General features: G+C 45.9%; 1 protein-coding gene across 2 annotated transcripts; it reads left to right on the top strand.

The window, feature by feature from the left end:
* Positions 1–3,815: 3,815 nt before the first annotated feature.
* MTARC2 (mitochondrial amidoxime reducing component 2) lies at positions 3,816–27,129 on the top strand (the record flags this gene model as incomplete). Of its 2 annotated transcripts, XM_084245144.1 has the most annotated exons (7): positions 3,816–4,102; positions 10,345–10,518; positions 15,969–16,131; positions 17,607–17,747; positions 24,921–24,982; positions 25,071–25,142; positions 26,602–27,129. In XM_084245144.1, the coding sequence occupies 7 exons, from the start codon at positions 3,816–3,818 to the stop codon at positions 26,726–26,728; spliced, it is 1,026 nt and encodes a 341-aa protein (XP_084101270.1). In that variant the 3' UTR covers positions 26,729–27,129. The 2 variants fall into 2 exon arrangements, with proteins under 2 accessions (XP_084101270.1, XP_084101271.1); XM_084245145.1 differs by lacking the exon at positions 10,345–10,518.
* Positions 27,130–27,344: the final 215 nt, after the last annotated feature.

Below are 27,344 nucleotides of genomic sequence, written 5' to 3'. Positions count from 1 at the left end.
TATCTCTCCTCTTGCTCCCCACAGAGAAAAAGTGTGAGGACACAAGGAATCTGCGGGTCTGGGCTAGTACAGGAATAGACACCTTATCCATTCCCCACACAGGCCTGCTGTGAGGACCAAACGCTGTGAGGACCAAATCACAGTCTGTCTCTGACAGGAGTTTTATTGACAGGAAAGTGTTATTCAAATGTCAGCAGTAATAGAAAGTGTGGCTTTGTTTCCTCCAGTTGCTTTCAAAACACTTGACCTCCAAGTGGCCAATCATCCCGAACCTTCACTGAGTTGGGTCAAGGGAAGTTGTGTCTTGGGACTTGCTCCTCAGGAAGGAAAGGCGGGCTTCCGTTCCCAGCCAGTCAGAACCAGCTCCCAGCGCTTCCTCCCCGCCCTTCTCGCCAAAACGCGGGTCACAGCGCCGCCTGGTGGAACCTGAAGCCCCTGCTGGAAAGTGCCTGCAGACGTGGGGCAAAGCGAAAGGCGGGGCGCCCTTGAACCCAAGTGGTGCTGGAACCTGTGAGGCCCAGAGAGGGTAGGCCCCAGTCTTGATGGCGCACTTTTTAACAAGGAGAAACAAAGAACAACCTCATTTACTCACTTCTGAGTCTCCCACGTATAGTTGCTTGTCATACTGTTTTCATATATTAACCAGCAGAAACTAGGAGGTGACAGTAAAAATAATGTAGGAGGGAAATTAAAAAGAAAAAATTTCTTCATTAAGTTAGTTTTTTCCTACAATTTAGGAAAAAAAATCAATTTCCCAAAAGCTAAATATTTACCGACCTCCAGAATACCAAAGTCCACGAGGGTGTATTTGAATTTTTTAGGAGAGATCCATACCCCTAAAGCCACTTGCAAAGCCTGCATAATTAGAGTCTTCCTGCTGGTCACCTCACCTTCTATTATTTCCTATTCTTTCTTGATCAACTTTTTTTTTTTTTTTTCCCCAAGAACATTTCAGGCCTTTTCAGAAAATCTGTCGATGAGTTGTTCCTTCTCTTTTTTCCATTTTTAAAATCTCCTATGCATCCTTCAAAACCCAGTTTGCATCTTCTCTTCCCCCATCTTTTAGGCATAGTAAGCTGCCCACCCCAACTCGTGTTTCCAAAGTTCTAAGCCCCTCTTTCTAGTGTGGTAATGGCATTGTTTATGCTATAAGTATTTGCTTATACATCTACTGACATCAGGAATCTACTTAGAGGTGTATTATGTCTCCGATAGACCAGAATGTTTAGAAATGCCTCGTGGATTGGGATACTGGTAAGGAAGTTTGCTCTCTGTTTTGCTCACCCAGAGCCCGTTACCCCACCCCTAGGCTTTTCGGAGGTCGGATCATTTGAAAATATATCTAAAATAATTGCACTTTTGAATTTTCTGAATAAGGAATCATTTTCATGATTCCAAATGGAAAAGGTATAAATGTACCTATATGTGAAAAGTTAGTATCCCTTCTCATGTTTCCAGCCATGCAGTTTTTCTTCCTATCAGTAAATGTTACTTATTTATTGTTTGCTGGGGTGAAGTCCACATTTCTTTACACAGTGTAATTATTTCTACTATCTGGGCCTGCTTATCTTCTCAGCCCACTCCTGTATCCAGCCTTTGCCCTCCACTTTCCAGCCCATCCTGAGTTTAGCTCCTCAAAATGCTGTGCTCTCAATCACCCTCTCCCCCCACCCTTTTTCTTGTAGTAATGTGTTTCTCCTCAGTCTGGCCTCAACAACTCTGTCTGCTGTGGAGGTGGCCTGAGGTCCCCAGGAGTTCCCTCCCCCACCCCAGCTCTTCTCATCTTGCAACGGCTACTGTCTTGTATCCTTAGCAAGTCACTGACTCCTGGACATCAGAGACTCTTGAGTTATTACTGAACACTAAGTGAATGAATCCTGGCTAGAATCATGAATGAATCCTGGCTAGAATCAATCTTCCCCCATATTTATTGTTATCTCCTGGGCTCAGTGTCCAGAAGCCTGTAACTTGCATTTGACAGCCAGGCCTCACCTCCCTTATGGCCACAAAGCTCCAACTTAACAAAGTCTGTAAGTGCTACCCTTGCAGCCTGAGGGAGGCACCTGGCTAACACTCAAGTTCACCCTTGGTTTTGTTTTTTTCTCCCTGTTTCCTCTTGATTAGGAGGAAGAAATCATGGCCACATTGAGGCACAAGCTTGTGAGCACACAGAGGTATTTCTTATTACAGATAACTGAAATGGGCTGGATGTTTTAATTATCTATCCACCTTTTGTGAACCTTATTAGCAAAGGTGGGTGATCTTGAGCTGAGTCAACTCATGGACATTGAAAAGTTAGACTTTTTTTTTTAAGGATTTCTTTCTTTATGCATACAAAAACTGGGGTACAGGCTAGAGTGTGGGGGGTTTGCGGATTCACCAGAGACAGAGTGGGGAGCAGAACAGGCAGATTGAGTGAAATGCACTGCTGAAGGGAGCAGCAGGTGAGACAGGAGAGGTCTGCTGTGCCATGTGGGTCACCTCCCTGGCTGGGGATCGAACTCGTGCTGCCAATACCTTCATAGTGTTGACGCTTAACCCCTTGTGCCACCAGGGAGCCCCTAGACGTTCTTAAAAGGGGAGTCATGTTTATGTGGGGAGGAGGGAAAATTTTCCCTAGCCCTCTGGGTTGTTCTTGGGCTGGTCAAGCAACCAAATTAACATCAGACAGATTAGTAGCTAAAATCCAATTTTAATTACATATCTACAGAGAATCTACAAAGTCAATGAAGAAAATTGGTGTAGGTGACCCACATGGTGCAGTAGACCTCTCCTGTCTTGTCTGCTGCTCCCTTCAGCAGTGTATTTCAGTTAATCCAATTGTTCTGTTCCCCACTCTGTCTGTGGTAAGTCCTCTCAACTCCGGCACCTCTGGCCTGTACCCCAGTTCTTGTATGCAAAAATAAATAAATCTTTAAAAAAAAAAGAGAGAGAGCTGAGATTTAAAAAAAAAATAGTGAAATCAGATCTTATCCAATAACTAAGAAAGGAAACCACTGAGCTCTGTTCAGAATGGCGTGAAAGGAAACACAAGGGAGATGATAGAGCAAAAAAGAGGCCTGGAGGGAAAATGACAAAAGTAGGTGGTGCAAATGCGATGGGACCAATAGGGTCTACTGGCCCAGCAGCTGGAGAGAGGATGGTTCCTCACAGTCCCACCCACCTCATCCCAACCCCTCCTCCCCCTCCCAACCCCCCCCCTCCCCAATCTGGGCTAAGGCCCTGCCCTTCCTTATTTTTTCATTTCAAAGTCATGGCTCGCTGGTCCACAGGACAAAGGAAGGATGGACACTCTTATTCCTTGGACACTGGTGTTGGAAGGGCAGGTAGCCAGGGGCCCATTCTCAGATGTTATCCACAACAAACAGTGGAATCTGTCAGCTGTGTGGTTCTTCCCGGCATTTTAATGGAGGGGTTTGTGCCCAGGCTCTGCTAGAAGCCACACTAGGCTTTCAGCCTCAGCTCAGAGATGGCCTCGGAGACTCCTGCGGAGTCAGCGCAGTGATCCGCCAGGGAAAGCGCTCGCTGCAAGTTTTCATCTTCCGTTTTGCCGCCCACAATCACTTCCACGTTGCTCCAACTACCGCGGGCAGTGAGAAGCCGGGTGGTGTGCGCCCGCGGAGTTAGTTGTGTGGGCGACGGTGGCAGCGGCTGCAGGGGACCGGGAAGAGGGAGAAGTAAAGCAAAGGGGCCTTCCCGGAGGAAGTGGCGGCGAGCCCGGCCTCCCAGGGCGCCGGGCCAGCGCTGGCTCCTCCCGCCGCCGGGCCTGTAGGCCGAGCGCCCCGGCGGCCCAGTTGGTGGCGTCTGCGCTCGGCATGGGCGCCGCGGGCTCCTCCGCTCTGGCCCGCCTGGGCCTCCCGGCGCCGCGGCTCCCCGCGCAGCCCCGGCCGGCTTGGCTGGGGGTGGCCGCGCTGGGCCTGGCGGCCGTGGCGCTGGGGACGGTCGCCTGGCGCCGCGTTGGGCCGGGCCGGCGCCGGCGGCGGCAGCAGGTGGGCACCGTGGCGCAGCTCTGCATCTACCCGGTCAAGTCCTGCAAAGGGGTGCCGGTGAGCGAGGCCGAGTGCACCCCCATGGGGCTGCGCAGCGGCCACCTGCGCGACAGGTAGGACACAGGCCGGCGGGGCGGGCCCCAGGGACTGCCCGGGAGAGGGTGGGGAGCCGGGGAGAGGAGTGAGGCCTGAACGGGGGAAGGAGAGTGGAGGTGGACCGTCTGGTTTCCCGGGGCTGCTGGTTGTTCTCTCTCCCTTTGACCCTTCACAGGGAAGGTGAAGTTCATGTCAGGTTCAGAGTTGGAAAGGTAGGTAGGGCAAGTCCCTTTCCCTCTCTGGATGGCAAATTCACCTTCTGTAATCTCCAAGGCTCCTGCTGACACTCACATTTCTGATCCTTTCTTTCTTTCTTCCTTGTTTTTTAATGTTTGCCTTTTTTTAAAAAAAAAGGATTTATTTATTTATGCGTACAAGAGCTGGGGTACAGGCCAGAGGTGTGGGGGGAACAGTGAGAGGATTCACCAGAGACAGAGTGGGCAACAGAACAGGCAGATTGACCAAAGTACACTGCTGAGGGGAGCAGCGGGCCAGTCAGGAGAGTTTTGTGCCATGTGGGTAGTTCCCTGGCTGCTGGGGGATTGAATTCCTGAGGCAGAGGTTGCAGATTGCTTCATAGTGTGGTGCTTGCGCCACCAAGGAGGCCCTTTTTGATCCTTTCTTGATAAAAGCGTAAGAAAAGAAATCTAAAGTACAGTTGCTACTAGTGGGGAGACAGAGGAGCTGGAAACCAAGTCTTGTTCAAGGACACTGGCTCGGGCTTTGCTGAGGTTAGTTCCCCCATGTCTGGAGTCCTGGAGAAAGTAGCTGGGAGACCCAGGAGGTGGACACATCTGACCCACTTTGAAGATGTGAGCAGAGTGAAGGGTTCTGTTGAGGAGGGGGAGGGCAGCGCTGGGGAAGCCAGTGTGATGGTGGACATGAAGGGGCCAGTGTGTCCCTCCTTCAGATGCAGAGAACTCACAATGTCCCATGCAGGGCCAGGTACATAGAATTTATTTATTTATTTATTTATTTATTTATTTATTGTGGGACCCTCACTGGCAGCCGGGGAACGAACCGGCACTGCAGAGGCTGCGGGCAGCCTCGCAGCCCAGCGCTTAACCGCTGCGCCACCAGGGGAGGCCCGGTACATAGATATTTTATTCTCCTCCTTCAGGTAGGAAAAAGAATTCAATGCCCTGCCATTGAACTCACCTCAGACGTGGGTGACAGACAACACTCACTGCCCCCTGAACTGGCTATGAGGAAGGCTCATCTGAAGCAGAGGATGTTAAACCCTAGAAAGAGGTGCCAGCTGCCTTGCTATCTGGCTGGGATGGTTTGGCTGTGGTCCTGTGTCCAGCGGGTGGAGGTCATTCATGAAACTTTCTAGCAGAGGCCGTCTGCTGCCCCAAGTCCACTCCAGGACTCAAGTAATCTCTCTTCTCTGAAGACCACTGTCCTCTTAAAGATCTGGGTTCCCCACAAGAGAAAACTCCAGCTCATTTTAGAGAGGTGTTCTGTATGCAGACCGTGTCACTCACTGGGAATTTTCCACCCCAGATTTTTAATCCTGGAGAGTTATTTTAACCTATAACTTCTGGAGAGTCCCATCCCAGCCCTATGGAATCAGAATCACCCAGAGTGAAGCCAGCTCACACAGGGTGTTGAAATCACCCCAGGTGATTCTCCTGCTTCATTAAAGGATTTTATTTGGAATCATTCAGAAGAAGGAGAGATTGGATAGAGTGCATCCAAGTGTGAAGGATTATAGAAGTTCTCATTTTGTGGGAAGGCTTTAGGCACTGGACACCATCCCCAAGCAGGGAGAGGCGGACTCTTGGGATGCCTTGTGTGCTGCCTCTTTCCTCATAGAAGGGCTGACGTATTTGTCGTATTTGTACCAGGAGTTTCCAGTTCTGTTTTTTCTGATCACCTGAATTCCCATTGTTTTCCCACTTGTCATTGTCACTACTTTGCTATGACTATTGCTTCTGGGCAAGGAAAACATTTGTCCTTTGCTTTTTGGCACCTGTGGGCATCCTCAGATTAATGGAACAGTGTCAGCTTTCCTTGATTAGAACAATAAATACTTGGATTGAGGTGGGGCTGGGTAGAGAGGGGCATGGAAGGAAAGCATTTATTCAGGAAACAAATGTTTATTCAGTGATTTAGTAGGCAGTAAACACTGAGCTAAATCCTTGTGGAGATAATTTTACTTAACCCTCTTAACAGTCTTGGGGGCCAAGTGGTATGGCCACTTTGCAAATAAGGAAACAGTATTAGGATGGATGAGGTCATCCAGGTCACAAAATTAGTATGTGCTGAAGGGATTTGAACTCAGATTTCTATGAGGGCATGCACACCTTGTCACGCACGCTGGTGTGTGGTGTGAAAATGCAGATTGCATTGAGGATCAAGGATGGATTGGGGGAGACCTTTAACCTCTCACCTCTTTGGAGCCTCGTTTTTTTTTTTTATCATTGCAAAAGAACTTAATGTTCTCTAAGACCTTGTCTGACCTGGATTATTAAAAGATGATTGAAACTCAAAAACAAGCAGGAAAAATCTCTGCTAAATGACTGCTATTGTTATCTCAACCAATCTGAGACTACAAATAGTGGAGAAAGCAGGGAAAGGCCTACTTTATATAGCTCCATTTGGGACAGTTCTTAGGAACTGTTCTAAGAAGCTGGGGTCTTTCTCTGTAAGTGCTCTGTGCTTCACATTTCCAGAGATGTTTTGTTCCAAGCTCTAATGTGTTTCTGACTGCTTGACTTGAGCACCCAGAACTTCAGGTGCATCTGAAGCATCCCCAGCAGAATGCTGAGCCGCCATCCCGCAAGCCGCTGGGAGGGCACGGCTGCTCTCCTCGACCTTGTAAATCCCTGTTCTGCTTCACAGTCATATTTGACCAGGTCATTTAAAATCTGTCCAAACCCTCTCTGATGTCAGTCTTTTATTTCTTCTGCACAGTTATCCCTTGGAGAAATGAATTCCCAAATGGATTTTCCCAAGTGTCATGCCCTCCTGGATTCCGCTTCCTCCTGCCGTCTGTTCTCTATGGGGGTCTTACTTTCCCCTTCTCAGCCTCACTCCTTCCTGCTTCCCAGGCCAATCTGTAAGTTTAGAAGTGATGACGGATGTGCCAGTTATCCGGGCTCTGCTTCTCCTCCCTCTGTTGATCTTTTGGGGAATCTGAGGCTCTGGCTCCTGCACAGATCCCTCCACCACGGACTCCAGCTTTATGTGTAAAATCAGTGGCTTTAAGTCCAGTATATTAGGTTGGGACATTAGGTTGAGATGCTTGGTTATGGAACACTTCACACTGTGAACTTAGCTTTTCTTTGGAATCTGGCAAACATTGCCAATTATTTACCTACTTGGCAACATCTGTGTGGCAGTGGTGAAAAAATATCCTTTCTCAGGATGACAGCATAGTGAGGGTGGTTGGGTCTGGTACAGGTAGCAACCTTTGGTCTGTGGGTGTCTCTGCCCCATCCCATGTCGGGCTGCTTTCAAGTTGTCACTTGCCTTTGCCATTGTCGTGGTGAGCACCAAACTCCAGCACCACTTCTCACTGTTAATTCCCAATTGATTATAAAAAAAAAGCCTGCAGCAAAGGGCAGGGTTGTGAGCCCAGGAAAGGGCTAATGTTGGGAGTTGAGCATGAGATGAGAAGGCTCAGCCCAGGGAGGGGCTGTCAGAAATAATGTGCAAGTGGTTGTGACTCCGTGTGGACGTGTGACCTGTCATGTGCTGAGTCCTTTGGGGGACAAGGCTCAGTGGGGTTCATTGGAACAGGGTCATGCAGAACTCCACACTTAAGGATGAGGCTGGAAATCGGGATAGGACCCTGCCCCAAGGGAAGAGAGATGTCAGAAAGCAGGCAGGTGTTCCTTGGGCTACAGACCCATCCTTGCCCCACAGGTGAGTGGGTCAGAGAATGCTGGGAACTGCTGGTGGTGCAGGGAAGGGGCAGTTCTGTCAGCACCTGGCCAGGGCTCTGCTTGATGGGGGGGGTGTTCCAGAGATGGGGTGGGAAGGCGGGATTAGCTCATGGTGACCTCCCCTCAGCTGGCCTCATCACATTATCTCAGACCTTCCATTGGGCTCCAGTCACAAGTTGAGGTGTGTTCCTTGGGGAAGCTGCCCTCATTCCAGAAGGGGTGTCCTTTCATCCTGCTCACTGCTGGGAAGCCTCTAAATTCCCATTGCTACTCACTCATCAGTACCCAAGGACTCATGGCCCACGGTCCTTGTCTGTCAACTTCACATTGCATCCAAAAGAGTGATGTCAAAATTTATTTTCCTTAAGGTCATTATACTTTCATTAAGAATTTAGTAATCAGGGCCTCCCCGGTGGCGCAGCGGTTGAGCGCTGGGTTGCGAAGTTGCCGAAGCCTCTGCGACGCCGGTTCAATCCCCGGCTGCTCCCCGGCCACCGGAGGAGGGTCCCACATGGCGCGCAGACCTCTCCTGCCGCCCGCTGCTCCCCTCAGCAGTGTGCTTCGGTCCTTCTGCCTGCTCTGCTCCCTGCTCTGGCTCTGGTGAATTCTCTCACCCTCCCGCACTTCTGACTGTACCCAGTGCTTGTATAAACAAAAAAAAAAAAAAAAAAAAAAAGAGAATTTAGTAATCAAATCCTTTGTGTCTCCTAATAAAGCAATATTCTGCCTTACCCACTCACCTGTGCCCTGCTCCAGGCAAAAGTGTAAATGAGCTAACCAGGAAGCTCCCTTCCCACTCTTCAGCTCACCCTACCCTCACCATGGGTAACCGATCTGTCCTTGAATAAACCTTGTTTCATTATAATGTTGATGAGATAAGAAAAAGCAAAGCCCCGGTGCCCACTGGGGACTGCTGGTGGTTGCAAGCAGATGTTGAACATCTTTATAGGAGGACTTGCTTATAGTCATTATAGTCATTTCTTATAGTCATTTCTCTTAAAGTCAAAATTTCCAGGAACCTATGAAACTCAGAATCTAGATCTGGGAGAGGCCTCCAGATTTCTCTGGGTGCTGGTCTCGCCCTTCAGAGGTTTGGCTTCAATTTACATACCTTTGTGCTTGTGTAAGAGTGTGTGTTAGTCATTCTACAATGTGGGGATCTGTTTTTTTTTTTTGGCATTCAAGATAAGGGGTGTGATGGTGGAGGAGGATGGGTGCTTTTGTGGTGTCCGTGGTGTGGCATTTGAAGAAGGGTGACCCTAATCTCCTAATTCATACATAGTGTCACCCACCAACACTACTACACCAAAATAAGTAATAAATATTTTTTAAAAGGTGAGGGTGCGAGAGCCCGTCGTATACCTTAGACATTCATTCACTTTGTGCCCAGATCTAATTTATGTGTGAGAAGAGGTGAGAAGCCAGACTTCTAGCTCTTTTTCTCCTAGAGACTATTTCAACAGATTTGCTGGGTCGAGCTGTGCCTGGTCACACAGGGAACTTCCCGTTCACACTGGGTTCCACTCAGTAGTCATAGCATAATCCGAGGTGGGTGTGGGTTCTGCTGGGTCTTGCAAGCCACCGGGCATCTTGACAGCTAAGGGCTTTGTTTAGCTGACTTCTGGCCTCTGCAACATTTTAAATGCCCAGAGCTGTTTGATTTTCTGCCCATTTCTATTGTTACCGTACAGAGTTGGAAAACTGAGCCCAGAGCAGCAGGCTCCCTCAGAGGTAAGTGGAGTTCTGTGGAGCATGTGTTTTGCAGGGGTTTTTATTCTCAGGGTCAGTGTGTGCATGAAGAAGAAAGGCTGTTTAGGGGGTTTCCTGGTAGGGGATGTGCATGTTGCAGCAACTTAGAACAGGCTGGGCGGGCTCTTTGGGAGTCCCGAAGGTGACCAGATCCCCTTCTAGGACTTCGGGTACTTGGGCCTGCTGTCTCCGCCAACCCATTTTGTTCCACAACAAAAAGGCTTTATAAACTTTTGCCTCCATAGAGAAGCTTCCAACAGGTCTAGGGGACGTTTCTGACCAAAAGGAGGTTCAAAATGAGGGACAGTGTTGCTTAAGCAGAGAGGGAAGGTCCCTAAGTCAGCCTTATGCCAGCCTTATTTTCTGAACTGGGGATTTTCCTATGTTGGCCCATTGTTCTCTCCTAGGGCTATTTTTGCCAAATAACCTCCTTTTGGGGGCTTTCACTTTTGAACCCAAAGAGTTTTACCAGATCTGGATAATTGTCTACAAAAAAATTGCTGGTCCTGAGTTCAGGGCTATGGGTGGGAGGTTCTTCATGAAACAGAAATCCAGAGAAGGACTCTTGGGAGGATGGGGAGAATTTTCTGAGCATGTTCCTGTTTGTTTCTGGGTAGGTTTTGGCTGGTGATTAAGGAAGATGGACACATGGTCACTGCCCGACAGGAGCCTCGCCTGGTGCTGGTCTCCATCACCGCCAAGGATGACCACCTGATCCTCAGTGCACCAGGCGTGGATGAGCTGGTCCTCCCCAGCAAGATGCCTCCCTCCAATATGCTTCACGACTGCAGGTGCTTTGCTGGGGGAACCTGGGGACCTGGGACATACCTGTTTTCCTTTCAGCCACTCCCTGCTGTCTGTCGCTATAGCTGGTGTGGTGGGTGATGAACTTGGTGCAGGAAATCTTAAAGAGAAGTCTAGAGTGGGTTAGATGGAGGTGTGAGTGGGTGAGGCAGAATATTGCTCTATTAGGATGCTTAGGATTTGTTTGAACCCACTATTGTGAGACAGGACACTGGGAAGCAGGGCCTACGTGCAGGGCCACATGGTAAGCACCAGGGTCGGTCAGGAGGCAGAGCAGGGAGGCAGGGCAAAGTGAGCAAGAAGAGCCTTCACTGCGGTTTCTGCAAGAAAGACTGAGTGAGGCAGGATGGGTAGGCTTAGAATGGCTCATTTGAGTAATTTCAGTGGGATCTGGGGTCCAGGGGTGTCAGAGGAGGTCGTTGGGTGAGGGCTCTAGGCTGGTTGGCCTGTGTATGGAAGGGCCCTCAGGCTAGTGGTTTACTCTCTAGGAATTGGCCAGCCCTGGGTGGGGTGGTTCCTTCAGCATCATCAGCAAGATCTTGAGGTGTCAAACCATCAAAAAATACAGAAAATAATAAAACATTATTAATACAAGTAGAAGGGGCTGCAAAGGGCCTGTCTTTAGAGTCTACTTCCTTTTATTCAAGTTGGGTGGACTTCTATTCAGAATTGCCAGTCCTCCTGCCAGGCGGCCAGCAAATGAGTAGAGATTTCACTAGCTGTGTCTCAGGGTTGGCTGATAAGGATGTTGGAGCTATTCCAGGTGACCCTGTAGCTTTGAGGTCTGGGACTGAAATGAAGACATCCCAAGCAGAGTCAGATGTAAGAGATTCCCACATCTGGGCCTCCCCTGGTGGTGCAGCGGTTGAGCGCTGGGCTGCGAGGCTGCCCGCAGCCTCTGCAGCACCAGTTCATTCCCTGGCTGCTGGCGAGGGTCCCACAAAAAAAAAAAAAAAAAAAAAAGGAAAAAGAGAAAAAAAAGAGATTCCCACATCTGCCCAGAGATAACCCTAAGGCCTGAGCTTCCTCTCTGTCTAGGGGAATCCTGCATAACTGTCCAGTTCAAAGCTTCCTAGTGGTTTTTCCTGGACTCTCAGGAAGTATCAGAAGCTTAGAACCTTGTCATGGGATGTGCTGACCCCTTTATAGGCAGCTGAACATTTTCAGCCCCTGAAGTTGGTGTTATCCAAATGTTCCAAGGCTCAGCGAGTGCCCCAGATTGCTCCCTGTACTCTGTCTGCTTTTACAAGTGAAGTGTCTAAACTAAAACCCATTACTCAAGATTCTCAAATTTCAAAAACCTGCAGAAACAATAACTCAACGAATATAATCTCTTGGTTAATGATCTTAGCAAGCTTATGAAACCCATGCCATTAAATCTGCATCACAAAGGAGGAAACTAAGATGTAAGTCACAGGCAGAGCTGGAATTTGAACCCACCTCCCACCAAGGTGTGTGTTTGTAATTCCTGTGCACCGGGAGGGGAGAAGCCTTCCCACTAATTGCAGGTTTTGAGCAAATAAACCCATCAAAGGGAACTGTAGCTTTCTAACTAGATTGAGGGATGTCCAAGGTTCATGGATAAATGCTTAGTTGACATCAGTTCAGTGACAGATATAAATGTTGCCTGGCAGACTTCACTTTCTCATCAGCAATTTTTTCCCTCTAGGCTCTCTGACCTGTGAAACAGGCAGAACACCCTGTGTGGCATAAAGCTTGGAGAACAATTATAGACTAATAGGTCTTCTTAATCATCACAAAGATTTATGAGTGATTATTGTCTAAAAAGGCTGAGCTTATGTTTTAAAGCGAAAGGAAGGAAGAAATTAATTCAAACATGGACAGTCCAACAGAAGTTTAATTTCTTTATAACTGAAATAATATTTCCTTTTGAAAAGAAGTCCCTCCAGCTAAGTTTTATTCAGGAATAGGACATGTTGACAATTGACAACATTAGTAAATATTTGAACCAAAGGATGTATAATGTATATGTAAATTATAAAACATAATAATGAAACAAACATGTAGCAAAGTACCTAATGTAAGAAATACAATGAACAGAAATATTTCAGGTACTTTCCTGGTAACTGGCCCCTTAGAGGTAACCAGCAAAGGACAGACCTCCCCAAGATGTCCAGAACATGTCAGTTTGGCATGTGGATTATTTGGGGCTGATGTGAGTTGAGGCCCTGCAGATTCATGAGAAACCTTTGCCACTCCCTTAACTACCTAGGAGAATGAAAATTAATGGTATTACTCAGAATTAGGATTTTTACAAGAAATAGCCTTTCTGTCCAAAAAAAGCCTAATCTGGGCCTCCCCAGTGGCCCAGATTGCGAAGCTGCCCGTGGCCTCTGCGGTGCTGGTTCGATCCCCGGCTGCTCCCCAGCCACCGAATGAGGGTCCCACATGGCGCACAGACCCCTCCTGCCACCCGCTGCTCCCCTCAGCAGTGTACTTCGGTCCTTCTGCCTGCTCTGCTCCCCGCTCTGGCTCTAGTGAATTCTCTCATCCTCCCGCGCATCTGACTGTACCAAGTGCATGTATAAACAAACAAACAAACAAACAAATAAATAAATAAAAACATGCCTCTATAAAATTAAAAAAAAAAAAGCCTAATCTATAAGACAGGAGAGCACCTAATTACAGAGCATCTGGTCGTTGTCACATGATTCACCCTCTCTCTCCTCAGCATGCGAGTTCCGCTCCTTTCTCCTGAAAACCCCAGCCCTTGCCCCATTCCTTAGCTCAGGATATATGCCCCCTTTGGCTCCATTGGCTTCAGAATCTACAGCCAAGTAGATTCTCCATACATGTGTAATTAAATGAATTATTTTCTCCTACTAATCTGTGATATTAATTTGATGGCTCAGTGAGCCTGAGAAGAGCCAGAGTGGTAGGGGAAGTTTATTTCCCCCTCCTCCCTCAATATCTTGGATTTCTTTGGTTCCTCATTCTTTGCTGCCCCCCATTGTCTTTTTACCTGTGTATGTGCTCCTAAATAAGATATGATTAAATTTTGCTTAATTTCAAAGTTTATCAAAATATTATGCTGCATGTTTTCATCTGCAATTTCCTATTTTTCTCAATGTTATGTTTCTAAGATTGATCCATCTGTTGCTTCTAACTGATAGTTCTAGTTCATATTTCCCTGTGACGTAGTTTCTATTGTGTGAATCTGCTGCAGTGTGCTGATTCATTCTCCTGCCCCTGCTCATATAAACTGTTTTTAGCTTCTCCCCTAATACAATATTCTCTGGATTTTTTAAATTTTTTTAGGCACGTATTTAGGAATAGAATTACTGACTCATAGGTAGGTGCATATTAAGTTTCATAAGGAAATGCCAGGTTGTTTTCCCAGGTCATACCATTTTATACCTCATCGGAGTTAGGGTCCATCGTCTTGTGTCCTCATCATCTAAGTTTCCTTACACTTTTAAGTTCTGTAAATATCTTTTTTTTTAAGATTTATTTTTATTTATTTATGCATATAAGAGCTTGGGTGTAGGCCAGAGGTGCAGCGGTGGGGGCGCTGTGAGAGGATTCACCAGAGACAGAGTGGGGAATAGAACAGGTGGATTGACTGAAATACACTGCTGAGGGGAGCAGCAGGTGAGGATGGAGAGGTCTGCTGCACCATGTGGGTAGCTCCCTGGCCAGGGATTGAACTCCACTGCAGTGGCTGCTGATAGCTTCCTGGTGCTGCGACTTAACCCCTTGCGCCACCAGGGAGGCCCAAATTCTATAAATATCTTGATGGTGGCATCTCTTTGTGGTTTCAATTTGCATTTCTCAGATTTCTGATGTGGCTGAATATTTTTTTCTTGGTAATTATGGATTCTTTATGATTCATTATTGTTCATATTTTTATGCCTAAGTTTTCCCTTACTTGGCATTTGCTGTATATAAACCTTTGGCCAATTATATGAAGTGCAAACATCCCACTTTGTGACTTATTTTTTTTTTTTTGATGGTATCTTCTGATAAACAGACATTCCCAATTTTATTTTTCTTAAATGAATTAGTCTTTCTCTTTTGGGATTAGCATTTTATTTGTGTCTTAAGAAATTTGATCTCCTCCAAAGTTATAAAGAAATTCCTCTACTATCCTTTCCCTAAAACTATTGAAGTTTTGCTTTTTTCATTTATGGCTCTAGTACATCTAATTTATTTTTGTGTATATCCTATATAATCCTTATACTAATCATCAACTCCAGTACTTTATTGAATAATGCATATATATGCATAGACATGTATGCATATATATGTGTATATGTTACATGGATATAGATGCACAACAGGGTATTATTCATCCCTTGAAGGGAAGGAAACCCTGCTATTTGCAACAATATGGATGACCTTCAGGCATTATGCTAAGTGAGATAAATCAGGCAGAAAAAGACAAGTACTATAAGATTTCACTTATATGTGAAATCTACAAGTAATCCCTCCAATGGAAAAAAACCCCACAAACTAAAATAAGAAGAGAGCAGAGTAGTGGTTTCAGAGGTGGGGGGAAAGGACATATGATCTATAAGAAGACATATAATACATATATAAAAGTACAGCTTACTGGTTCTCATCACAAGGAAAAACCCTTTTTTGGTATCTATATGAGATAATGGATATTAACTAAATTTACTGTGTTGTGATCATTACATAATATACATAAGTCAAGTCATGATCCTCTGCACCTTCAAATTATACAGTGCTGCATATCTACTGGACCATAACATACATGATATACATAGTAATGTATATTTTAAATTGATTGGAGTGGATATCACACTATTGTGGAATTTGGATTCCACTGCATAATTTAATTTTGATATAATTTATATATCTATAATAATAATTATAAAATTGACTATATTTTATAATATTTTATTTTCAATTTCTATATTTACATTATATTTACTATCTAAATATTTACTATCCAATGGGAATGACAGCTCTTACAACCAATTAGACCTATGGTACAAGTGTTTACAATTCTGTAAGGGGTACATAGCTTTTTGAAAGTCTTTTATGGGTGTTCAAGCAAAAGCCCCATGAAGGTCACTGTGTTATCTAATGGTACCTCCCTCCACCAAGAAGGGTTGGGACTATATTATTAGCTCCAATATACAGCTACAGACAGAAGGTCAGAGCGGTTAAATGTTACAGGCAGGGACTAGAGAATGGCTGACCTCCCAGCTGAACCAGGTCTGCTGGACTCCAAGTTCAGGTGCATCTGAACTGCAGGCACAATAAGGGTCTGCTTCTGGGACTGCATTCTGCCCCCATTTCCCACAGTCCCACCCAGTTGTGGCTCAAGGACCACCCACTGCCCCTTCTGGGACTCTCAGTTCCCAAGAGTTGCCTCTTCCATCTTTGCCGCCATTGTCCCCATGTTGATGCAAGAAAGTGACCCCAATGTTTTCCTGTGATCTTCCAGGCTATTTGGTCTTGACATTCAGGGCAGGGACTGTGGAGACAAAGCGGCTCAGTGGTTCACCAACTTCTTGAAAACAGAAGCGTTCAGGCTGGTTCAGTTTGAAAAAAACATGAAGGGAAGATCATCAAGGAAAATTTTCCCTGAATTTGTGCAGGATTACCAGGTGAGCTGACAGGAGCTGCCCTTCCCTTCTCCTGGTCCCTCCTCTCTTCCTGCTTTCCTTCTTGGCTCACAAGGGCCTCGCTGGGGGTGCCAGGTAGGAAGGTATAGGGTAACCCAGGGGCTGGGGTGCACCTGGGGCAGGGATTCGGGGTGGAAAGTGGATCGACAGCCTGGGCCCCCAGGAGGCAGGGAGGATAGACTGTGACACTGCAGAGGGTGAACGCTGTCCCTCCTGGGAGGTGACCCCCATGGAGATGGGCAGCCAGGAGAAAACTCAGGGTGAAAGTGAGAGGTTTGTTTGGGCTAAATCCAGCCTTCCTAAAATTACAAAACTGGATTTCTTTTTTTTTTTTTTAAGATTTATTTATTTATGCATACAAGAGCTGGGTTACAGGCCAGAGATGCAGGGGGTGAGAGGATTCACCAGAGACAGAATGGGGAACAGAACAGGCAGACTGACTGAAATACACTGCTGAGGGGAGCACTGGGAGATTGAGGAGAGGTCTGCTGTGCCATATGGGTTTCTTCTTGGCCAGCCGGGGATCGAACTCATGCTGCAGAGGTTGTGGATTGCTTCACAATGCGGTGCTTAACCCCTGGCACCACCAGGGAGGCCCTAAACTGGATTTCTCCAGGCCTGCCCTTCCAGTGTGCTAATGTCAGGCACTGAGAAGGTTCTGTCTAAAGAAACGGCCCTGCTGTCAGCTATGATTCAGGACCAATGCCTTTGATTCTTCAGGGAGGCAAGTTTAAAACGCAAGCACCCTCAGGGATGTCCACCAGACCCCCTGAACTATAGATTCCTTGAATGAAGGGGTATTATCTGCTTTTGTTCACTGCCGTTTACCCATCTAGAACTGACACAGTAGATGCTCAATTAATGCACATTGCGGGGCCTCCTCGGTGGCGCAGTGGGCTGAGCACAGCGCTGTGAAGTTGTCCACAGTCTCTGCAGCATGGGTTCGATTCCTGGCCAGCCAGGGAGATTCCCACATGGTGTAGCAGACCTCTCTTGTCTCACCCACTGCTCCCCTCAGCAGTGCCTTTGGTCTGTCTGCCTGTTCTGCTCCCCTCTCTCTCTCTGGTGAATTCTCTCACCCTCCTGCGCCTCTGGCCTATACCCTAGTTCTTGTATAAATAAATAAATCTTTTTAAAAAAAATGCACATTGCCTGACAGCATGGTAGTGAAGGAAGTGATTCCTAGAGCTAGCCTGACTGCCACCTCCTGTCGCCTGTGTGAGGAGGATGTGGGATAACCAAGGAAGGTGAGGCCTGGGGTAGTGCTGGCTCATCCCAGCTCTGGCCTCACACTCCTGGGGGTGGACCCAGAGCCTGGCCCTAGGTGAGGTGCTGACTCCACTGCAGAGCGGCCCACAGCATCACCTGCCTTTGTTTCTGGACTTGGCCTGGCAGCACAGTGGGTAGAGGGCATTTTCTGGGACAGGAGGCCTAAAAGGTCTGCGTTCTTGGCACAGGTGGCCTACCCAGACTGTAGCCCCATCATGATCCTCTCGGAAGCTTCCCTGGCTGATCTGAACACCAGGCTGGAGAAGAAAGTGAAAATGGAAAATTTCAGGCCAAACATTGTGGTGACGGGCTGCGATGCTTTTGAAGAGGTAAGTGCTCCTGGCTCCGGGCATAGTGCTCAGAACCCTACCCCCCAGCCCCAGAGACCAATCTCAAGTCCGGTTTGTCACCTGGCTTCTGACTGACTGGATGCAGATTGGAGGTTCCCATGACTCCCTCCTTGGGCTTAAACTGCCTATAATTAATTTTTTAGAGTGACTTAAACCCAGAGAAACTTTTTACTTGCCAGGTCACAGATTACTATAAGAGGATCTGACTCAGAGACAGATGGAAGAGGTACAGGGGCCAAGGGGCAGGAAAAGGACACAGAATTTCCATGCCTTTCCCACTCTCCAATGTGTTGACCTCCCCAGAAACTCCCCAAACACCCTCCTTCTGGATATTTATGGAGACATCAATGAAGCCATGATTGATTAAATCATTGGCCAGTAGAGCTTGAACCCCATTTCTAGTCCCTCTCCCCTCCCAGAAGGTGGTGGTGGGGCTGGAAGTTCCAGCTTCTAAACTCTTGGGTGGCTCCATTGGGAAGCAGCCCCCCCCTCTTTAGGTGGGATCCAAAAGTCACCCTGTTAACAAAAGACACCTTCCTGGATCTCATGACAGGAAATGTCAGGGGTTTTGGACCGCTGCTGGAAGTGGGCTGAATACCCGTGAAGACCAAGTCTATGTTTTTTGTTAAAAATCAACCTCACAGAGGCCATGGCATTGAGGGACATGGGGACGTTTGTGAATCACAGGCGCTCTGTGGGGAAAGGCCAAGTGGCAGGCGGAGCTGGCTGGCGGCCTTCCTGCCCAGGAGTTTGGATTCTACGTTGTGGGTATATATTAAGGAGCTGGTAGTGATTTTGAAAGGGGAGTAGTTATGATTTGCATTCATCCGAGGTAGGAACATGCTTAGCAGCAGACTGTCTTCTAGGAAAACTTCTCAATTCCACATCAGAGTAGTGACCAGGCCTCGCCTCTTCATAGGCAGCACCGCCCAGGTGACTCTCCTGTGACGGGTGCCTGGACAAGCTCTGACTTAAGAGGAGATGAAGTGTGGATGTGAGTAGGGGCATGGTAAGGAGGGGTGCTGACTTTGGTGTCGTTTTTTGGAGTCAGTGGGTTTGGAGTGCGGGGTTCTTGGGTTTACTCTGGGGAAGGTTTTACCAGAGCTCCCTATTCAGCTGCAGCGGCGAGTTTCCCCGGCGAGTTTCTCCATGAGATAAGAGACATTAGTTATATTTAAAGAGCAGGTTTATTAGAAAAGGGACAGAAGAGTAAAAGACAGTTGCATAGACACAAGTGGGCAGGAAGAGTGCCCCAATAAGGACAGGTTTGCTAAGAGAGGCTTGCATGGTCTCTGCAGGCAGGCGGCCTTGAGGAGAGCTGCCTCTGCTGAGGGAGGTCAGTGAAGTCCCGGCATGGTGCAGGTCACGGGCAGGCAGGAATGCTGTCCTACAGAGGCAGAGAGTTGGTGAAAAGAAGCACCTGCATAGGCACAGGTGGGCAGAAGGACTGCCGCTGCCAAGTCTATCAGTGCCAGTGCAGACTGCACTGATAGACACTTCTCTTTGGGATGGGCTCACTCTTTGTGAGCCTTCAGTTAGTTGCTGATTTTGGATGACTATGCAGAATCTGAAAGGGAGTGAAGAGTCTACAATGGGCTCATTCTCCAACCTCAGGCCTGTGGCTCCTGAAGATGGGATCCTTCTTTCTCCAGTAAATCCAGACTTGGCAGTATCTGAAATTTCTACAAGTTGGAGATTCTCTTTAAGAAGTTTTATTTTAAATAACCACATTTAAAAAATATTTAAATTATAACATTAGGTGCAGGGACTCGAAGGGGTCAGGTACAAGTCAGTGTGTGGGGTCTGATATTCAAGCCTTGTTAGGTCACCAGGAAACCCACCCATCTCCCCCTGACCCAGTTTCTGGGGGTGTAATTAGTGCTCAGTGTTAATGTACGTGACTCATGACAGGATTAGAAATGAGTCCTTGAAGTAAAAATTCTTTCACAAGAATCTCGTAATTGGCGCATTATTTTCTGAGAAACTTTGTTTTAGGAATAAAATTTTTCTTGCTTTATCTTCATGGGAGGACAAATTGTTTTGCTGGGAATTTTTGTTTACGATCTTGAGTCATGAGAATAAGGAGAAAAGATGGTCATTCCAGCCTGAAGATGTTTGCTCTCCTGTCGCTTCTGAAATGGAAGCAAAGGGTAATGTAAGCCTGATTGTGTTCTCAGGCAATTGGGTGGAATCTTTTTTTTTTTTTCCTTAGTAATAAAATGTTATGTGACTTGGTGCTCCAAGTCTATTTGGTGGTTTTATTCCTATTTACTGATGTATTTATAGACATACTAAGCAAGGTAGAATACTCATGTTTTTTTCTGAGAAAGTTCTCGAACTAGCCTTATGATAAAACGATACCAATGTTGCTGATTTATTTCCTTAAGTTGGGAAGCCTGATAGCTAATAGCTAAGAAAGAACCTGATGCATGAACCATGGCCAACAGGAACTCTTTCAATTAGTGGTACTTAAATTAAATATTAATCTCAAATGATAATGCACATTAATATTTAATAGACCAACTAATAATAACAAAATACCAGAGCTAAGCATGGTGCAAAAATTCAGGCCATTACTTGTTGCAAAAACATAAACAATAGTGTCTCATGCAACTTTACTCTGTGATCCAAAGGACAGTGCATTTTTCCATGGAGTGCTGAAATTTTAAAAGGCGGCGTACTCAGGGCAGCTCCGGGAATGGAAAGCAGCTGCGTTTTAAAATGATACAATTGACCCCTGCTTATCTCTGCAGTTGCCCAAGGTGGGGTCAGTGCTCCCTGCACTTTGCCTCCTCTCCCAGTGAGCAGGAGCAGACATGTTTTGGGGACATCTTATTTGTCTCATTCCTCACCCCACATTACAACAGAGCAGTATGGAAACTTGGAGAAAACCCTGAGTGTGGTGTTTGTTGCTTGGGAAGTGCTTATCCAAGAAGCTTTTAGAGAGGCCTTGGATTTGAGGTCAGAAAGCTGTGGAGAAGCTCACCGCTACTCTTCCCCAGTTGTGTGATCCCTAGGACTATCCTTTGCTGCTATTGAAAAACCAAATTTTTGCAAGTTGCCATCCACAGCCAGTCTCCAATAACCTAGGTGTGGGATGTGTTAGGACTTTATTTGAGTGCCTAGATTAGAACTTTCTCTCTTGCCAAAAGCAGAACAGGGACTTGTGAAGTAGCAATAATAATAATTACAGAAAAAAAAGAATGCAAATGGCTCCCAGTGATCCTCAAATGCTTACAGGATGTGCTGGTCCCTTCACTGCATCATCTCATTTAATCCTCTTTACCTCTCCAGACACAGGGTGAATGAAGGCAGTCTCTTCCCCCCACCCTAAGATCCAGGAGCTGATAAAGAAGATTTAACAATGGTACCCCACTTTTGCATCTCTGCATCAGCATAGCCTTCGGTCAAACAAGCTTAGAACATGAAGGCCTCTGTCAAGAATAATTGCATTTTTAAAGTAAATAATTCACTGTTCTTACCTAAATCAACTAAATTTCACTGTTTGTTGGAACCACTCTTGCAGAATTAAAAAAAAAATCCATGGGGCTGCTTTCAGATTCAAATCCTCACTTTGATTATCCAATAAACTCTCTAACTCTCATTGAGGCTTTATGTCCAGGCAGCAAACTGTGCAGTAACTTATTTAGCCATTCCCTTATGCTCCACCATTTAGGCTGTGTCCCATTTTCCCTTACAATAAATAATGAACCGCTTTGTACAACGTTCTTTGTCTGTGTTTCCAAAGTTATTCTCAGCAAATGCAAAATCAGCATTTTAAGGCTCCATATGTATTGTCATGTTGTTTTGCAGAAAGCTTGTGCTGGAGTATAGTACCAGGAACTGAGCAGAGACATGCTACTTTCCTGGTTCTCTTGTCAGCAGTGATGCCTATAATCTTTACTCATCTGATAAATGAAAAACAGTGTCATGTGTAAACTGATAATTCTCATCATATCCTGTCCTGTGTGTGTCCGTCCATGAGGTAGAATTTTCCTTCTGTTAAGGAAACATATTTCCTGCACGTTTATTTTTCATTTTTTTAAAGATTTATTTATTTATACATACAAGAACTGGGGTACAGGCCAGAGGTGCAGGGAGGGGGTGAGAGGATTCACCAGAGACAGAGTGGAGAGTAGAACAGGCAGATCTACTGAAATACACTGCTGAGGGGAGCAGCATGTGAGACAGGAGAGGTCTGCTGGGCCATATGGGTTTCTCCCTGGCTGGCTGGGGATCGAACTTGTGCTGCAGAGGCTGTGGATTGCTTGATAGTGTGGTGCTTAACCCCTTGAGCAACCAGGGAGGCCCATTTCCTGCAAGTTTACACCATTAGTCAAGATCTTGGAGTCCTCAAGCTGGCAGCACACATTTACTATGTATTGAAAGTTTGCTGGTGCTAATCTCTGAGATGGATGCTGGGGTAACAGAAATGGACCCACTGTGCCTTCTGTGGGGGTGTTGAGACGAGGCATGCCCAGGGTTCAGCAGATGGAGGGTGACCCCAGAGAAAGGAGCACTGGATACAGGGTGTGTGTAGGGTCAATCATAAGAGGAATCCAACAGGCTTGCTTTATAGGGGAGTGATGAAGTTTTAGATTAGAACATTAAGGGATATTATTTTACTTATATATCTTAAAAATAGTAAAAAAAAGTTTTGGTTTGGGAGAACTTAACTGTGTGGTATAATGGGAAATATTTGGTCTTTGTCCGCATTTCCTGACACAATTCCTAAAACCCTTGGAATTTCTTCTTATTTTTAATTAGCCCCTTGCTGGCTTGCTGAGTGTATGCTAAGGAGGTGTCAGGGTAGGGTAGGGGTTAAATAGCTTCTGGATGGAAGTTGGTCACCAGAAAGACCCAGCCCTGATTGAAGAGTCAGAACTTTAAGGCTCCTCCTCCCCTCACTGACCTCACAGAAAGGCTGGAGGTTGAGTTCAGTGAGAAATGACCAGTGACTTAATCAACCGTGCCTACCTAGTGAAACTGCCCGAAAGCTCCAGAAAGGAGGGGGTTTGGAGAGCCCCCAAGTTGGTGAACACACACCTCTGGGGAGTTCCCAGCTCCCCCACCAGAACTCACCTTCTGTATCTCTTCTGTTTGCTTGTTCCTGAATAGTGTCTTTTAGGGTCCTGAACTGTCCTGAGTTCAGTGAGCTTCTAGCAAAATGTCAGATCTGAGGTGGGGGTCGTGGTGCTCTTGATGTATAGCTGTTTGGAGACTGACACTTGGATTTGCCCTGGGTGTGGGGACGAGCTTGAGGGCTAACCTCAGGCAGTGAGCGCTGGAAGTGGAGCACGTTGTTGGATGCCTAGTTGTTGTCATGTTGCAGAAATAAATTGTAGCCTTTTACCCATGCAAGGGAAGAATAAACGGTACTTCAGGAATGGTGAGGTCAGGAGAAGCTTTATTACTCATGCATGAGGTCTCAGACCTGGGCAGTCCCCTAAGATCTAGCTAGAGACAAAGGGTTCTTTTATACACAACCATCTTACACTGCTAACATTGGTTAGCAAGCACAGCTATTTGCTGTAAAACTCATAGACAAAGGGGGGAAGATGGACATTCGGGGATATTCTTTGAGAGATAAATCACCTTGGCCGGCTGTCCGACCTTGTTAAAATGCAGCCTCGTTAAAATGTAACCTCTTTTAGATAAGCTAAAACTTAGAGGGAAAGCTCTCTAAGGAAAGGTTTATCAAGTAAGCAAACTTGTTATTTATAATTGCATCGGATTATTTACTGCACCAGGCCTAAGACCCTTTAGCAGGAAAGATTAATTTGCTTAGCTGTTCCTTGTCAGTCAGAATTGCAGATCTGGTGTTAGAAAGGAAAACATCTACTTGGTATCAGAGAGAATCAGAGAAACTTCCTAGACCAAAATGGTTTTTCAAATGTGTGGTTGGAAGGATCCTGCTTCTTATGAAAAATAAACAAAGAAGAAAATAAAAACTAGTAAAAGAAACAAATCATACTGTTTAAACGTGGTGAAGAATCTTTCAACTGTATTGTTATAGATATCTACAAATAGCTCTCTATACAGACACCTTCACACAAGCGGAGTCACCCTCCGTGAGTGCGCATAGAGATGTGCTCGCTACACTCAGCAGCATCTAACCATTATTCAGTGTTAGTCAATGTAGATTCACAGCCTCCTTTCTAATACTCAGTTACCATGGTACATATGTCCCATGGGTATTTTGCTGGTCTCTGGCAGATGACTTCTAGCTTCTTGTAATCCTGTAGGATCACCGATACCAAATGAGAAAATTTGCTAAGAATTTCTAAATAATGTTGTTTATTTATATAGTTATTCCCTCCACTTGTCTCAACAGAGCCTAAAATAGTGTCTAACAGGTGTGTGTACAACACAATATCATGAACTTATGAGCAGCAATTAGTAACCAAGAGCTGGGAAGGGAGGGACACACGGGCCTTGAGAGTGGGCTTTGGAGTTGCCGGGGCTGGGAAAGCGGCAGCAGCAGGTGGGGCGAGGGTAGGAGGAGCATCTGAGGCTCAGGTGCCCAAAGACTCTGTGGCTGTCCAGGGGATTTGAAATGCTGATCTTCTGAAATTCGTTGCTCTTCAGGATACTCCTTGTATAGCTCATTGTCACAGCAAATCGCTCAGGCTTTTTTGCCAACTGTCTTCCCACCTGACTCAGATCTGCCATCTAGGCCTTTGACCGTTAATTGGTAGTCAAGAGCTTCTTTGTCTCTCTCTCTCCACTTTTGAATTCTTTTGATAGCGTCTTCCTGGCATCTGTTGTTACTTTCCTCTCTTAGTCCAGGGTACCAGCCCTCAAATAAACTGCTCTAAAGACTAACGAAGGCTTAATTCCAAAGACAAATTTCAGGGCCTTCCTGGTGGTGCAAGGGGTTAAGATGCAACCTATGAAGCTGTCTGCAGCCACTGCAGCATGAGTTTGATCCCCAGCCTGCCAGGGAGCAACCCACATGGCGCAGTAGACCTCTCCTGACTCGCCTGCTGCTCCTCTCAGCAGTGTACTTCAGTCAATCTGCCTGTTCTGTTCCCCACTCTCTCACTGGTGGGTTCTCTAACCCCCCACACCTCTGGCCTGTACCCCAGCTCTTGTATGCATAAATAAATAAATCTTTTTTTTTAAAAAAGACAACTTTCCCTTTCCTCGTAGGATACCTGGGATGAACTCCTTATTGGCGGCGTAGAAATGAAGAAGATTTTGTCTTGCCCCAGGTAAGGCTTCCCAGGGGACTGGACCTCTGGGGTGTGGTGTGCACATTGGCTCTTAACCATCACCTAACTCCTGGTTATCACACTGCAGGTGCGTTTTGACCACGGTGGACCCAGATACAGGAGTGATAGACAGAAAGGAGCCTCTGGAAACCCTGAAGAGGTAGAGTGCCAGGTGTCTCCTGTATTTTTAAGAGTGTCCCCTCCCCAGTGTGGCTGGCGGGGGAGGGCCTCTGTCTGTGCACCGTCCCCCTCTGGCTTCTGTCTAGTTCATGTCTGTTGGTTAATGTGAGTGATTTTCTACTCCCTCTTTTTTTTCCTCGATGGATTTTCTAGTGCTTTTGGTGCTTTTCTTCTTGTGTAATGCCACATAATGAAAATTTCACCTCTCAGATCAGTTTTTATTATTTTTTATGTGTATTTCCAAAGACTTAAAATATTTTATTTTTACTGCAACTCAAATTTCTGTAGTAGAATCAACATCAAGGAATATGAGAATAATTTGATGTTGTGTAATGAAATAGTAGACGAAATGGACTGTAATGGCTTGTCTGAGCTTATTTATTTGGGAGCCTCTGATGCCAAAGTGTTTTCATGTGGTTTGTCTTGTTACTTAGAGAATTTCAGGCTGACCTGGGTTCTCAAGAGAGGATGTGTTTTGAAATAGCTTAAAATACCTTAACCCAGGTTAGCCTTTGGAAGCAGATGCCTCAATTTCATTGTCCTTTCTTTTGTTTTGTTGTCTGTTTCTGATGAATCAGAGAAGAGATTATTTCTTGGGCCCTTCAGGTGTACAATTCTGGTTTGGCTTTTGATTTTTTTTTTTTTTTTTTTTTTTGCATAGAAGAGCTGGGTTGTAGGCCAGAGATGTGGGGGTTGAGAGGATTCACCAGAGACAGAGTGGGGAACAGAACAGGTGGATTGACTGAAATATACTGCTGAGGTGAGCAGTGGGCAAGACAGGAGGTGTCTGCTGTGCCATGTGGGTCAGCTCCCTGGTTGGGATTGAAGCTCAGGCTGTAATGGTGATAGTGCTGAGACTTAACCCCTGAGCAATGAGGGAGACCCTGACTTTTGGTTTTTAAGATGCAGTGAAGTCAAATTTTCTTGCAATTAGATTCATCTATTGAAAAAAATCGCTTCAGTGAGAGTTCAGCCCATGTGCTGATGGTGTTTCTGACTTCATTGCTTTGTTCACCCATAAGCCTCATCCTCAGGCTTATGAACTTGGAACGGGTGGAATGGTATCACATAAATGCATTCAACGGGGTGTGGAGCGTTCCCCAGAGCTCCACTTTCAGAATGCATGAGTCTATGTTACAATACTTTGTGCAGTTGTGGTGCATGTAAAAAAAACTAAGCATCTTAAGTAACACCTGTACATTTTTTCTTTTTGGATTCCCACTGACACTATGAAAACATTGTTTAGACTCTTTGGGTACTTCTAGAAAATCAGGGTTATTTGAAGTCCGACTAAATGCCCACAGTTTCTCCCTCAACTGTTTGAGGGAGAAAAGACTATTTATTTTATTGATGACCTGAGAATGGAAACTTGAATTGCAGGGAAAGTATATTGATTATTTCCTTTTCGTGCCTGATAGTGAGTTTTTGTTTCTTTTCAGCTACCGCCTGTGTGATCCTTCGGAGAAGTCAATATACAAGACGTCCCCACTTTTCGGAATGTATTATACTGTGGAAAAAATCGGGAACCTGAAAGTTGGTGACCCCGTGTATCGGATGGTGCCGTGATGGTAAAGGACCACTTTGTTTCTGGAATGCAGTGCCTTGAAGCCCAGGCCACTTTTTCTTGTGTTAATTTTTTTTTTTTTTTGCAGATTGCTGCTTTACTAGTTGGGAGAATGAGTGGTTTGTGTTCTAACTTTTCTGGAAATGCTTTTTATTTCTACTCCCCTCAGTAATCTCTATACTCCCTTCCAGGTTCTTCATCACATTTTTCCACTTTATTATAAAATGTGGATGCAAGAGCCACTGCAGAAAGACAGGATTTTGTTCCCAGGTTATAAAGGCATGATGTGAATGAATCAGGAAGTGAAGGGGAGGGATTTTCCAGAGTTTGGCCTTTACTCTTTCTAATGCTGGTGGAAAAGTCGAGGGGGGATGCGTAAATAATTCACAATCCCTTGGGAAAAGTGTTAACTCAAATACTTTTTAAAGTGTGATTTAAATTATGAGGAATCGAAGTCCCTCAAGGTGCCTGGAATTGGAATCACAGGGTAGAAAATAATGTTCTTACATTGATTCCACAAAAACAAAATCAAACCCTGACTTCTGGGGCCCCAAATTATAGAAAAGACAGTTGGAAGACCTCAAGCTGAAGCTTTTAAGTAAATTCTTCTCCTAAACC

The sequence above is a fragment of the Talpa europaea genome, assembly GCF_964194135.1.
Source record: "Talpa europaea genome assembly, chromosome: 10".
In the NCBI taxonomy this organism is placed as follows: Eukaryota; Metazoa; Chordata; class Mammalia; order Eulipotyphla; family Talpidae; genus Talpa; species Talpa europaea.
Note: the sequence above shows the minus strand (reverse complement) of the source record. Positions and strands in the feature narration are given on the sequence as shown.